The sequence below is a fragment of the Myotis myotis genome, unplaced genomic scaffold (genome assembly GCF_014108235.1).
Source record: "Myotis myotis isolate mMyoMyo1 unplaced genomic scaffold, mMyoMyo1.p scaffold_m19_p_17, whole genome shotgun sequence".
NCBI classification, from domain to species: Eukaryota; Metazoa; Chordata; class Mammalia; order Chiroptera; family Vespertilionidae; genus Myotis; species Myotis myotis.
In genome coordinates, this window is record NW_023416321.1 from 35700073 (window position 1) to 35715241 (window position 15169).

The 15169-nt window shown below is 52.4% G+C and overlaps 1 protein-coding gene across 3 annotated transcripts in view; it reads left to right on the top strand.

The window, feature by feature from the left end:
• RAP1GAP2 (RAP1 GTPase activating protein 2) overlaps positions 1-15169 on the top strand; it is a 210876-nt gene that overhangs the window by 58679 nt on the left and 137028 nt on the right. For 2 of the 3 annotated variants that reach the window (XM_036341088.1, XM_036341090.1), the window contains exon 1: positions 13428-13997. The exons of the other annotated variant lie outside the window; for it this stretch is intronic. In XM_036341088.1, the coding sequence (XP_036196981.1) occupies positions 13774-13997 (224 nt within the window). In that variant the 5' untranslated portion in view covers positions 13428-13773. Of the gene's footprint in view, positions 1-13427; positions 13998-15169 lie in introns of those variants that run through there. 3 annotated transcript variants of the gene reach the window in all.

Consider the following 15169-nt stretch of genomic DNA (forward strand, 5'->3'; position numbering starts at 1 on the left):
ATAGGTTGATGCTCAGCCACTGAGCCACACCAGCTGGGCTGAAAGGGTCCTTTTTCATTTACTAGAGAAGCATCCTCCCTACCCCAGGTTTAGGACGCGCCCTTTGAGGGATTTCTCAGTGGAGACTGGATGGCCGCAGCCTGGTGTTGGCCCTGGCTGTCACCTGTCAGGGTTAAGGCTCCAGGCTGAGCACAGTGGTTAAGAGCTGGGCCTCTCACAGCCTCCTCCCAGGAGGGCAGTCTCCTGTGGCCAGCAATGCAGTTCCTCCTATCCTCCCTGCAGTAGCCACTCTTCAGAGTTGGGTACATATTTTTCAAGATATTTAAAAAATATTTTTATATGAATCTTAAGTAACCACAGATGTCCACACATATAGACTTAGCTCATCCCTCCCAACCATTTGTCGTGTCTAGCTTATGGATATATCCCATCTACTCATCTGTCTCCCTCTAAGCGCTTGTTTCTGGTGTTCTTTGCTGTTGTAGAGAGTGCCTCAGTGGACAGCCTCAGGTTTTTCTCTACACAGCTGCGTGCGTTCCTCTAGGGCAGGGGTCCTCAAACTTTTTAAACAGGGGGCCAGTTCACTGTCCCTCAGACCGCTGGAGGGCCGGACTATAGTTTAAAAAAAAACTATGAACAAATTCCTATGCATACTGCACATATCTTATTTTGAAGTAAAAAAACAAAACGGGAACAAATACAATATTTGTATTTGCATGTGGCCCGCGGGCCGTAGTTTGAGGACCCCTGCTAGGGCCTAGGCTTGAGTAAATCTTAGAGGTGACAGTGCTGGGTGATAGGGTAGGTGACTTTTTTTTTTAATGATACTGCTAAATTGCCCTCCAGTTTCTACACCCACATGAGTAGGTGTGAGCATTTTGCCAGTCTGTTGGGGGGAAACATCCTATCTCTTTGTCGTGATTTCGTTTCTCTGGTTCCTCACCCTCTGGGTTTCTCCAGCTGTTCGTTGCCTGCACAGCCTCTGCCTGCCCAGCACGGCCCCGGAGGTCAGTGGACTGCCACTCTGCTCTCGCTGGGGTCTCTGCAGGATGGTCTTTGCTGAGAACATCCTCAGCCTCCCCCTTGGCAGAAGCCCCAGGCGTCCAGAGGGCTTTATTGACCGGAGGGGTGGCCAGGGAGTCAATTAGGAGAATGAATGCACGGCCTCCTCCAGCCACGCTCAGAGGGGCCGACCTTGGCTTTTCATCCTTTCACAGTTACCAAGTCCCAGGCTCTGCCCCGTGAGTCCCGGGGGGGAAGCCACAGCCTGGAGCCCAGATGCATTTCATTTGCTGATGGAACGGAGAGGCTTATTCTCCTTGGGCTCATCCAGGAATGTTGCCGGCCAATTTCAAACCCAAGGTCAGCTTCGAAGGACTTGGTCCCCTGAGACAGTTACCATGGAGACAGTTACCGTCACCGACACCCACCTTCTTAGAAAGGGCCTTAAGATGGAAAGGACCATGTCTTCTAAGCCTCTGCCTTCAACTCTTAACCCCTTCACTATAGTGTTCCAGCCACTAAATGCCCACCCCACACCTCCTGGCTGTATATGGACGCTCCAGCTCTCACTTTACAGCCAGAAAACAGACTAGGAAAGGGACGTGCAGATAACGACTGGACCAAGGGGCTACAGGAGCTGGTTCTGCGGACTCTGGCCCAGTGCTCTCTGCACACCAGTCCGCTGTGGGTAGAATGCACGCATGCGTGTGTCCACACACATGGTCACTGCACACGTGCACATATGTATGTGTAGACTCGAGGGCAAGTACAGCCAAGGGTGATGTGTTTTTTTCAACTTTTTATTTTGAAAATTACCCACCTGTGCAAAACGGAGAAGAACAGTACAATGAGCATCCGTATCCACCCGGGTTCGCCACTGACTAAGGTTTGCCACAGGTGTTCGCCCTCTGTCTCTGAATCATGATAGTCACATAGAGAAAGGAAGTTGCAGACATCGATACTTCATGCTAAATACTCAGCAGGTGCCTACCAAACATAATGTCACTTTTCTGACGTCACCATAACACTGTTATCGCACATAAGACATTAATATTAATTTAGGACTATTACTTAATATACACTCCATATTCATATGTTCCCCCAATTTAAATATGGGCTATATATTGGATTATATTACTGACATTATTAATGGTCAATCACTGTGCTTGATTGTCACATCTCTTTAGTCTCTTTAAATACAGAACAGCAGACCTGGCAAAATTGTTTTGTAGACTGTCCCACATTTGGGATTTGTCTGAATGTTCTTTTTTTTTTCTTTAAGTTTTCCTTGAAGAGTTCTTGAATTTACTGAAGACAGACGAAATGAGTGACCGACATGCTGATAGCAAAGAGGAGGGGAGACATCCCGTTTTATCTGTGGGGTCAGATGTGTGCCCCCCGCCTGCTCCTTGCGTAGGGTGGAGAGGACTGTCCCCACGCCTGTGACTCGGGGGTGGGTCTTTTTGGCGATGGGGAGCGGCTCCAGGGGCTCTTCCTGGGAAGGCTTCTTCATAGTCCCTTTGGGGGCTGCTCCCTCAGGCACAGGAGAGGGATGGCCTTTGACTTGCCTAAAGCTGCTATTTTGTTCTTTCATGTGTTTTCTTGCCCGTTGTGTAGAAATCATGTGTGTTAATTCCCTGGACTATTAGCGACAGGAATCTAACTCAAAAAGGCTTAAGGAAAATAAAAGACACCAGAAGAAAAGACGTTCAAGAGAACGTTCGTAATTGATGCGTTTAAGAGAATTGTCTTCAGGAATGGCTGGATCAAGGTGGGTCAGAAACTGTCACCAGACAGTGTTTGTTCCTATGTCTTGGCTCTGCTTTCCTCCTCATTCATGTCACTCACAGGCATCTCATAAGACAGCCACTGACTTCAGAAACCCCAGGGGTAGGGGTAAGCTTCTTTCAACGGTGCCAGCAAAAATTCAGGTGTTCATTCTCTTTGGACCAGCTAGGTTTTTATGCGCATCCCTGAAGCAGTCACTGTGGCCTGGACCATGTACTCATCCCGAGAACTCAGGATGGGTAGGTTGAGAGAGGGACAGTCCCACTTGAACCACAAAACCCAACAGTGGTGTCAGGGTACTCTGAGGGGAAAAATCAAGATTTGTCAACCAGAAGAAGGGGCCTGAGTATGGAGCAGGCAGAAAAGTAGACTCCACTTCATCTGGAGACGGGCACGGTGAGCTCTGATTGGGCGAGTCATCTCCTCATCTCCTGGGGTCCCCAGTCTTCTTTGTTCTGCATTTTGTGGGAGTCAGTGTCTATAGGGACCATATGTGTCTGGGTCCCGGCTCTGCGTCTTAGGAGCTGTGTAATTCTCGGCAGAAGAGTTAACCTCTCTGGGTCTCAGTTTGCTCACCTAGCAAATGGGAATGTTATTTATATTCCTGCCTTACAGACCTGTGAGTTTCCAGTGGAGTAAAAGGTGTGGAAGTGCTTGCCACTGTGAAGGACTGTACAAGGGGGTGGTGCTAATTGCCCTCAGAACAGCTCCTCTGCTTCAGGGCCAGCAGGGCGTGCCCTCGGAGCTGCTCCCCCAACAGGTGGGATGGTGACCTGCACCAGGCCACGGGCCCCTCAGAAGGGGTATGGTGATTCCTCCACAGGGGACCACAGCATGGGGCAGAGCACTGTCCACAAGGGGACGAGTCCTGTGCTCATTCTCTGAGCTTCAGAGGAGGAAGGGGAGAAGGTGGAAGTGCAAGGACTGGTACAATGATCCCCAAATTGCACCTGGGAAAGGTCACATTGCTGGTTCAAGGACACAACATTGCCTGACACTGATCACCAGAGAAAAAGCCATTCTCTTTTCAATTCTCTCTCAATGGCCCTCACAACCTCAAGGAGGAAAAATCTCATTAGGCGCTAATACGCCTTCAGTACCTCTGTAACACTGGTATCGGTCCTTACTCACCGAGCGTGGTCTCGGGCTCAGGCCTAGGGCAGGCAGCAGGGTCTGCTAGCTGGAATGCAATGTCATTGTTTCATTTTCCTTATGCTTACTTTAAAAAAGGAGACAATTTTTCCTTTTCTTTCTTTTTTTATTGTTTAAAATATTACATATGTCTCCTTTTCCCCCGATTGACCCCCCGCCCCCTCCCAGCCACTCCCATCCCAGAGGGCAGGCCCCCACCGCCCCAGTGTCTGTGAAAAGTGGACAGTTTTGAAAGGTCCGTTTTAGATTTGCAGAAACACTGAGAAGACAGTACAGAGGAGTTCCCACATACCCCGCAGTCCAGCTCCCCTGCTATTGACACCTTGGATTAGTGTGGTACAGCGGCTATAATTAATGAACCAATATTGGTAATTATTTGCTAAAGTGCGTAGTTTTTACAGCTTTTTCTTAGTTTCCTCCTAATGTCCTTTTTCTGTTCTAGGATTTCCTTCTGGATAACACCTTATATTTAGTTTTCTAATCTCCTCAGGCTCCTCTTGGCTGTGGTGGGTTCTCAGCTGCTTGATTCTGATGACCTTGTCACAGTTTCGAGGACAGTTCGGTGGCAGTTTTGGCCCAAGTGGGTGATAGGCTGCCCTTCAATGGGACGTGCCTCATGCTTCTCTCGTGGTTAGACTGGGGTCACAGGATTCGGGGAAGATCACAGAGGTGAAGTGCCATTTCCATCACACAATATCAAAAGCTCATGTGATCAATAGGACCGACCACTGTTGACCTTGGCCTCGATCACCTGGCTAAGGCGGTGTTTGCCAAGTTTCTCCACGGTACAGCTAGGCTTTGTTCCCCCGTCCATATTGGACGCTTTGGAAGGAAGTCAGCGTGCACAGCCCACACCCAAGAAGTGGGGCATTTATTATATTTAACTTTATAGTTACCTTATTTGTGGGAAATGATTCTATCCATGTATGGTATTAATATGAAGTATTTTTAAAAGTAAGTTGCTTTATAGAAGAGTATTAAGTCCCTAAAGGTAAGTACTATTCAGTGATAAATTAAGTAAACAAAGTAGACATTTCAAAAATCAGGAAAGCCACCCTTGAGTGGTAGATGTTAGAGCAGCGGTTCTCAACCCTTTGGGGGTCGAACGACCCTTTCACAGGGGTCGCCTGAATACGTCCTGCATATCAGATATTTACATTATGATTCATAACAGTAGCAACATTACAGTTATGAAGTAGCAATGAAAATAATTTTATGGTTGGGGGTCACCACAACATGAGGAACTGTATTAAAGGGTCGCGACATTAGGAAGGTTGAGAACCACTCTGAGAGTCTAGGGCCCTGGGTTTGGCTCAGTGCATAGAGCATCGGCCTACGGACTGAAGGGTCCCGGGTTATACTCTCAATTAATCCCCTGTGTAGACTTCCGCCCAGCATCCCGCTGCCCTTTGGGGCGGGTGGGTTGAGGTGGTTTCTGCTCCAGGTTCTCCAAAGGTAGGACCCCTTGCTTGCCCAGCATCATGGAGAAAGCGTTCTCCTGACTGACACGGGGGCCACCTGAAGGTCACCTCCGGCCTTGCCTGGAGGCAGCCTTCACCTTCTCCACGTGTCCTCTGCAGTGAAGGGCTGGTGGATGGTGTTCACACAAAGCTGGCCGCTGAGCCCAGCCCCCCATAACCTTGACGCTGCTCGAATGTCTGAAGAAGAAGGAATCATTGGGAAACTCTGGTCCTTCAGTTACTAGCTGTGACCCATCATTTGTGACCCGTCTTGCTTTGTGACTATGAGTGAGGGGGGCTTGAGCAGGAGAGAAAATGGTGGAAGCAAAGAGTTTGTTATGGTGACAGGAAATGGGGTGCAGTTTCTGAAGCTGCTTTGAGGCTTGGCGTTTTCCCTAAGGGTGGAGGGGAGCTGCTCACCCAAAGAGAGCTTAGATTACGCAGGCTAGACAGCTGGGAGAACTTTCCTGATTGAAAGCAGACCCAGTGAAAAGCTTGCAAATTGCACGATCGATCGATGTGGTGACGTCGCGCTCTCCCGGGCCGGGCCTAAGCCGCGCATTTTTTAAAATTTATTTTTTAAAAAATTAAAAAAAAAAAAGCTTGCAAATTGCAGACAAACAGCTGCTCAGCAGGAGGCTCAGAGCTGGGGAGTCTGAGCCCACCCGGTAGCTAAGCTTTGTGTTTGCCTTGGAGGTAAAAGGACCTAATGTCCTGGCGGGAAAGAGCCATTAATCCATCAGGGAGCCCAGCGCCTGGTGAGGGAAAGCCCTGGTGCTCAGCAGAAAGGCTTTGCTCCTGCCCCCCCAGCGGGAGCAGTTTCCTCTGGAAAGGAGGGCCCACCCATAGTGCTTTAGGGACCCGCAGGAGCAAGAGATTAGTTCAGACAACAGGAAAAAAGAAAGAACCGAATTTCTCAGGAATCAGGTAGATAGGGCTCCGACTTTGGGATATTCTGCGTGACTAGGCTTGTGAGTGATCTGCTGTGCTTGGCAACACACACACACTCACACCACATGCACACGTGTGCACACACACGCATGCACACACACGCATGCACACACACGCGCATGCACACACACACTGTGCTGGGGATGCGAGCACATCTCACTGGCCGCACCGTGGGCATCTGATGTCAGTAAACGAGTCAGACACTGCAGCAGCTCAGTCTTTCTCACAAGTCCTTTAAAAACATTTTTTAGGAGAATGTGGAGTTTAGTAGATAGGACATCAAATAAAACCCATCCAGAGCTCCCTGTATTCCTACAGGCTCTCCCACCCAAAACCTCCGACAATCACGTCGCAACACAAAATGGCTAGCAAGGACTAAAAAGGTGCCAAGCCCCCCAAAGTGACAGGTGCTCAGCTTGAGGGCGATGACTGGGTCAGAGGACCCCGTGTCTGGAGGAGCCCACCCTTGCTCTGTCACAGCAGCAGGTCAACACTGCAGCCCCCTGGGCCGGAGGCTGATGCCAGGGACACCCTGAGCATGGGATTGGCAGGAGCTGCTGGTCGAGGCCGACCTCTCACTCCCTCTGCACATCCTTCCATTGCTTCACTGTCAGATCCTGGTGCTGCTCCGCGCGCGCCCGAGAGAACCGGTGCAGGGAGACTTTTAGACTGAGGGGCTTCTCCGAAAGAGTGAGGGGGAAGCAGCCAGGCTCCTTACACATGTAGGACTTGCCAGGGGACAATAGTAGATTGTCCAGGAAGCAGTGACAAAGGGGCAGCTTTTCCTCAGATAAGCATGGGGCCAGGTACTCTTTCATGAATGTTGATCCAGACACAGAGGCCAGAGCCTTTTGGATGAGAGAAAGAGAGAGAGAGACATACACGCACACGCACACACACACGCACAGAGAGAGAGAGAGAGAGAGAGAGAGAGAGAGACAGAGAGAGACACACACACACAGGTGCACACGCACACACACACACAGAGAGAGACAGACAGAGACAGAGAGAGAGACACACACACACACACAGGCGCACACGCGCGCGCACGCACACACATACACACACAGACAGAGACAGAGAGACGGAGAGAGACACACAGAGAGAGAGAGAGAGGAGAGAAACATTGATCAGCCACCTCTTCCACATGCCCTGACCAGGGATCAAACCATCGAATCCTCAACCCAGGTAATATGCCCTAACCGGGAATTGAACTTGCAACCCTTTGGTGGGACAATGCTCCAATGAACTGAGGGCTCCGTTCTTTTTTTTTAAATTTTTATTTATTTATTTTTAAAATAGATTTTTTATTGATTTTTTTACAGAGAGGAAGGGAGAGGAATAGAGAGTTAGAAACATCGATGAGACAGAAACATCAATTAGCCGCCTCCTGCACACGCCCTACTGGGGATGTGCCTGCAACCAAGGTACATGCCCTTGACCAGAATCGAATTTGGGACCCTTCAGTCGGCAGGCTGACACTCCATCCACTGAGCCAGACTGGTCAGGGCTCCGTTCTTTTTTGAGGTAAAATTTACATACATTGAAATGCACAAATCTTAATTATACATTTTGGACGAATGGATCCCACCACCCTATCCTGATATAGAACATTTCCATCCATCTCGCTAGAAAATCCCCCACTCCTCGAGACAGCCACTGCTCTCATTTTTTTGTGCCTCAGATGGTCTGGCTTAGAACTTTGTATAAATGGAATCAGTAAGTATATTTGGCATCCGCTTCTTGCACTCAGCATAATGTTTTTGAAATTCAGCCATGCTGCTGCATGTGTCAGTATTTTGTTCCTTTTTGTTGCGGAGTGGCAGTCCATGGTGTGGATATATCATAGTTTGTTGATGGGCTGTCTCTTGGATAAACCTATGAACGTCTCCACACAAGTCTTTGTGTGGCCCGTGCGTGCTCATTTAATCCTGGCAAGAACTCTAGGAGGGTGGCACTGTTGTTACCCCCATTTTATAGATGGCAAAACTGAGGCGCAGAGAGGTGACATTTCTAGCCCAAGGCCACCCAGAAAGTAAAAGCTGGAGATGGGATTCTCGCCCAGGTTTGTCTGACTTGAGGGTCTTTTCGTTTTTATTCTCGTACTAGTATCCCTGGACCACAGCTGATGGAGGCCAGTAAGTATAGGGACAAGTGGGGCCTCACCTCAGTGGCCTGTTAGTTCGTAACTGAGTTTTAGTTCAGTACAACAGGTGGCATTGATAATGATGGCTCGATTCACCAGGAAAAAGTTACAAAAATATGGAAGACATTTCTGAGAAATCTGTAGCCAAGGTCATGACAGGAAAAGCGAGCAAGCAAACAAGCAGAAGTTTTGCTCCTTAAAGCTCTGCTGTCTGGAAATCTCACTTAGGTGTGATACGTCATCTCCGAAGGAGGCCAGGCACACAGGCACAGAAGGCATTAACTGGGCATATAAAATAGTATATAAATAATACATGCATCAGAAACCACTCTATTTTTTTTTGTAGAGCCAAACAGAATGGATTTTTGGAGAGTCTGCTGGTTCTTGCTTTGAAAGATGTTGCTAAGCAATGTTGCTAATATTATGGAAAGACAGCTTCCCTCCCCACTTTTCCACTCGGCCCCAGAAAGCCTAGAGCTGGAAGTGACTTGGTGGCAGCAGCAGCTGGGGGGGATTGGTAATCAGTGGGGAGGAGCTGTAATCAGTGGTGTGGGGGCTGGCGGGACCTTGGGTCCTTGCCCCCTGACTCCCTGCCCGGACCCCTGGGCAGCCTCCGTGCAAAATTCACTTCTTCATGTTCATCAGAAATGTCACACCCAGAAAAATCCCTGTGAATATTTCTACTGTGGTAAAAATTATAGTCATGCCACTTAGATTCATGGATTCAAAATTCCACAAGGGAACCAAAAAGAACTATTTTAAATGCCCTCAGTAACCCAAGGAAGAGATGAAGAACTCCTTTCTTCTCCCTCCAGCCCCGTTTGTAAAGCTCGGAGGGACATGTGTTGCAGGCTCAGGGTACCCCATGGAGTGCAGTCCACAGGCTGGGTGCCTGCCATCGAGTGGGATCTGTGGGTTTCCTCGGGGCATGGCTTCCTTCCCCCGGAACTCGGAAATGCCACACGAGCACACCAAGATGTCTTTCCAAAATCTGAGCCAGATTCTCGCCAGAGCTTCAGTCTGATATGTGTGGCTGCGGTCCCCAAGCTTGGCTCTTAGGCCTCCCAGCCCGGCCTGGGCATGGCCTGATGCTGTCACCGAAAGACCCTGTTTTGGTGGGACCAACCCGTGTGGGGTGGTCGGCCTCTGAGAGAGGCAGTTAGGAGCCGGGAGGAGCGTCAACATGTTGGCAAAGACTCTTGTCTCTCTCTCTTTTCAAAATAGAAACTGCTTCCCTACCTCAAATGACCTTCTCAATGTTTCCCTTACCCCCCTCCCCCTCCCCCCTCCCTCCCTCCCTCCCGTGCTAGGTCTGTCCCTCCCTGCCCTCCCTCGCCCTCTCCCCCTTTCCTTTCTCCTTTTCCTCTTATGGTGGTATTCCAGAAATGCAACTGTAAATGTGGCCCAGCAGGGGGCGCTGATGTAGCAGCCAAGCATGAAGGGCCGGCTTAGAAGCACAGGTGTGAGTGCTCTCTGCAGAAGTCAGAGCTGGGGTTGGGGTTGGGGTGGGGGGCGAGGGGGGCTTCTGAGTGATTTCTCCCAGCTGGTGTGTGTAATGGGTGTGCCTCCAAAGGCATAAGAGTCAGGATGCCTGCCTGTCCTGAGCAGTCTAGTGTTATATGTTTATAACCCTTGAATTACTCCAAAGTTTGCGTGATTCACGGATGGATGCAGGCGTTGTCCCTGCAGAAGGGGAGGGGTAAGGCATCTGAAGATCTGTTTCCCTAAAAGTTCCCACCCATTGGATCCAAAGCCCCTCTTGCCCCACATCTACTCCCAGTCCATTTTGTAGGGACCTAGAGGCCCTGGGTGTCAGGTGGTGGGGAAACGGCCCCAGGCTCTCCCTGAGACTTAGGCTCCAGCAGTGGGGCTGATGCCAGTTTCACACGGATGTGTCTCCCTGAGCCGGTTCCCAGGCACAGAAGGCCTTTCTTCAGGACCAAGCATGCGTGTCTGCCTGTCTCACCCCGCTGGCCGCTTAGGACCGGGCTGTGCAGCTGTCTGCCCTGTGTTCATGATTGACTTCCATGTCCCCCTCCACCTCCACTCCCACCCAGGCCCCCCGAGCCTTTGGGTTTCCCCAGATTGGGGCAGACACCCAGGCTGGCAGCTGCCTGGCACTTTGTTCTCAGGGACTGTGGGCTGGGGGAGGAGGACTGACATGGCCTTTGAGGTCCTGTGATCTGGGACACGGCTGCGGATGAGCTCTGCCTGGGAGAAGACCTTACTCCCTGTGGACTGAATGTGTCCACCCAGCTCAGTTCGCCCCAAAGTGACCATGGATGAGGCCTTGGAAGACCTTTGAATCACTAATGTGAAAAGTGTTCCCTTCGGTTCTCTTTCAAACATGATTTCTTCAAGGACTGGTTTTTGTTTGGTGCAAGGGTGTGGCTAACACCTAACAATCTACTTTTCTCTTTTCATGAAGGTGATTCCGGCTCAGAGCCTTTGTCAGGCAACAGCATGGAGCTACAATTTAAGAAATTTGTATTTGTTTCCATGGTGTGAATGACAAGTGATAATGGATTTTCATTTAGGAGAATAACAGTGTTTTCTTTTAAAATTAAGTGAAGAATGAGTTGATTTAGTTAAAGCAAAAGAATATTATTATTCTATGGTGTTAAGACAAAAACTTGTGAAGGTGGTATGCGAATCGCCTAATTTTGGGGAACAGTGGCCAGGTCACATGGGACGAGAGAGGTGGGAATGGGATGGTTTGTGGCTGTGTGTGTATTAGGCCCTGTTTGTTCTGGGTAAGGGTGCTCTTCCATTACCCTGGTCTCTCGCACAAGCGGGTCACTTCCTGATTGATTGATGGATGTTGGTGGAATGGGCAGTCCAACATAGATAGCCGTTACATTCCCTGCTGTGGATGGGTTCCTTTATGCTGTGGTGTTTCCTGTGTGGGGTGTGGGCAGAAGGAAGGGCCTCTCCACCCTCAGGAAACATCTATCTCTAAGGGCCCCCGGAATCAGATCAGGCTATGGTCTTTTGGGGTCAACCTTGTGTTCCAGCCCATTAGGGCTGGAAATAATTGTGATCATAGAGGAGCAGAGAGGGCCTGGGACCCCAGAACTACAATGAATCAAGTTACCTGCTTGGTGGAAAGAATTCTCACCTTCATCCCAAGGTCCTGTTGCCCACTGATGCATTTGACTTAAAATATCTCCTAGACCAGTGATGGTGAACCTTTTGAGCTCGGCGTGTCAGCATTTTGAAAAACCCTAACTTAACTCTGGTGCCGTGTCACATATAGAAATTTTTTGATATTTGCAACCATAGTAAAACAAAGATTTATATTTTTGATATTTATTTTATATATTTAAATGCCATTTAACAAAAAAAAAATTAACCAAAACAATGAGTTCACGTGTCACCTCTGACACGCGTGTCATAGGTTCGCCATCACTGTCCTAGACCATGGGGGATGAGAGGGACCACCCACGCTCACCCACCCGGGGGAAGCCAGGCCTTGCCCTGAGACAAGCTGCCTACCCTTGTGTGTGTGGATAAAACACACCCATTGCTGGGGCTAGACCGATGGCGGGTGCCCCCGGCATCCTCCCTGCCATTGGGGCTGAAGCAATCCGTCAGCTAACCGGTCAGTTCCGTGCACTGCTGGAGGCAGGACAAGCCCTGGGCTGCCGGTGCCGGCTCTGCCCTCTTCCCCACTGAGGATAATCATTGCCCCATTCCTCTTCCAGACTGACTCACAGGTCACTACTGGTGTGGTCCTTGCAGCGGGCCTAGCTGCAATCCAGGGGTGGGGCCTCGGTCACTCACTCTCTGGCTATAAGTAGATTCCATGGCAACGTTTGTGACCCCCACACCCAGGCAGGCTCAGGCGGGCTGAGGGCCTTGTTAATGGACGCTTCATAAATAAACCAGGCACATTTTGGCACCGGTCCGGTGCTCCCTCTCCTCCACCCCAATTCCGATGCCAGCAAGAAGCTGTGCCCACATAGAAGTGGGGTTGAGGCCTCAGGCCTTTGAGTTTATCTGTAGCTCCTGTCACCTCTACAGACAGCAAGGCCCTCGTGCCTGTCTGGATTCTCTGTGCTTGCTTCAACACTAGACTGCATTAAAAAAACCAGGCAGATTGCCCCAGGGACTTCCTTGGCCCCACCAGAGCTGTTTCCAAGGATGGACTAATTGTCTTGTTTGAATTCCCTCCAGCCCTTTCCCGGGTAGTCTTTCTTAGGGGGCTGGAGGGAGAAGCAAAGCCAGTGGATACACTCTGGGTGATGGTAGGGGTGGTGGTGAGAGGGGGCAGCAAATGGAAGTGGCGCAGGAGCAGGGGAAGAACGGATGCAGAGTGTGTGCGGCAGTCCGCGCTAGCCGGTCAGCGCTAGCGCCAGGGATGCTGGTAGGGTGGGACGCTACCCCATCCCAAGCCCTGCGTCTCCCTGGCAACCTGGGACGCGTAGCCTCGGGAAAATTGACCATTGACCTTATGTTGTGTCAAACTCCCAGGGCCGGGAAAACAAGTGTTAACGGGGGACTGACCCCAGCCCACTCAGGCGCCCACGCTGGCGTGAACCACCCCACCCCACCCCATCCCACCCCACCCCACAGTCCTTTCCCGGACGTGGGGAGAGGGGAGAGGTAGCCTCTGCCTGAGTCAAAACGCCAGGGAACCCGAGGAAAGGCGGCCGCCCGGGCTTGGGGCAGGGAGGCTGCGGCGGTGCCCGCGCGCGAAGGTAGTTTCGCTTGGACGGAGGACGCGCTTTCCTCCCGGTGCCTGTGCTTTCTCCCTGTTTGTAAAGGCGGTGACAGCATCGGAGAAGTATCCCGGCGGGCCGGGCTGGGAAGGCGTCAGCCGCCCGAGCCTGGGGAGGGCGCCTAGCCCGGCCAGCGGGGGCGGGGAAGGGGTGCGCAGAGGTGGGGACGGAGAGGGAGAGGGAGAGGCGGGAGGAGGGCGGCAGCCCGGCGCGGGGTAGAGGGCGAACGCGGGCGCCGAGACCCCGAGGGCGCCGAGCTCGAGCGGACCGCCTCCTGGTGCCGGCGGCCGGGCCGCGGGATCCGCTCGCAGCCGGGGCGCCCCGGGCCGAGCACGGGAGGCGGGGTCAGGGCGGGGTCCCGGCGCGGGCGGCGGATCTGAGCGGGAGCCCCAGAGCCGCCCGTCCCGGCCGCGCCCGGAGCGAGCCTGGGAAATGCCCGCACCGGGGGAGCGGGCGCCGGCTACCCCGCGGGCCCCGAGGAGACGCTGAAGGTCGCCGGGAAGTGAGCGCCCAGTCACCTGACACCGGGGCGCACCTAGGCGGGGCGGGGTCCATGCGAGGCGGGCGGCCGGGGGCCGGCGGCGGGCGGCGCGGAGCGCGCGGAGCCGGGCCGACGGGGGCGCGCGGCGGGCGGGCGAGGGCGCGGCCGGGCACCGGCGGTGGCCTCGCCATGTCCCAGCCGGCGGGGAGGATGCATTGCCGGAAGGCGGGGATCCGCGCCGCCGTGGTGCTCATCGGACTCCTGCACAAATCCCGAAAACAGAATAAAGAGAAAAGGTAAAGCCGGGCAGTGCCTCCTCCTCCTTCCCTCCGCTCTGGTGCTAAAATCCCGTTTTCTGTAGGGGCCGACTTTTCCCAAAAGGGCGTTTGGCTCCGAGTTGGATTGGAGAATGCCTCTACCCCAGCGCTGTCGGGGAAGCGCGTTCGGAGCGTGGCCCCAGACACTGGCTGTTGTGGGAAAGCCCAGGCAGGGCAGGTGGGAGGGCCCCTTGGGCTTCATCCCCAACAGACGGGCACCGGCTCCCAAGCCCCCACTCCGGGCATTTGCCGATCGGGGGGCCCTGGCCGAAGCCTGCAGCGCGGCAGCATTGATCCAATCCGGCGACACAGTCCGGGGCTCCGAGAGGCTCTAGGCGCTGGGGATGCCATTTGCTTCTCTGCAACTTGGCTGAGCCCGCGAGGTGCCCGCAGGCCATGGTCTGCTTGCTCTGAGTATGGTTCTGGTAGGCAAGGAGCAAGTTTGGAGGTGGCTGCAACCCCTCCCTCCTTGTCCCCCCCATCCCCAGGCCTCTCTGTGTTTGGGGTTTCCTGTCTTTAACTCTTCAGTTTTCTTGGGGTTATTCTCCTAATTTTTTGCTCCTGGGTATTGAAAATGGTTCTCCTGGGTTATGTCAGAGTCACAGCTGGACCACCTATGAGATGAGTTGAGGGTTTCCGGTGGGCCAAGGAGCTTCTGGGGGCAGCTTCCTGGGACCTCAGGGAGCTGCCCACACAGGCTGCCACAGCCTCTCTCCTCTCCTAGGGTACAGGAGCCCCAAGCTTCCCTGCAACCGGGGGTCGTGGGAGCCCAGTGTTCACAGAGCTGTGTGGAATTGGGGTAACCTCTGGTGCCCCTGCTGGATCCTAATTTCCAGGCGAGTTTTGGAGTGGTCAGTGCTTTGCTCTGTATTAGACAAGGTTTAAGATAAGGATGGAGGAGTCGGAGACCAGAGACACCTGGGTGGTGACTGGGGCTCCAAAGCTGTGTGTGCCCGGGGGAGGGGGCAGGCAAGAACTGGAGTACTTCGAGAAACTGGCATGGGTGGTCCCTGTGGTTGTTTCCTCCCCCTCCCGTAACCCATCCCTCCTAGAATGTAGTCTAATGTGACGTTTCCTACAGCATAGGGCGAATCTCTAGTAAAATGACTTCAGGTGATTAACCATGAAATGACATTGAGTCACCTAGTGAG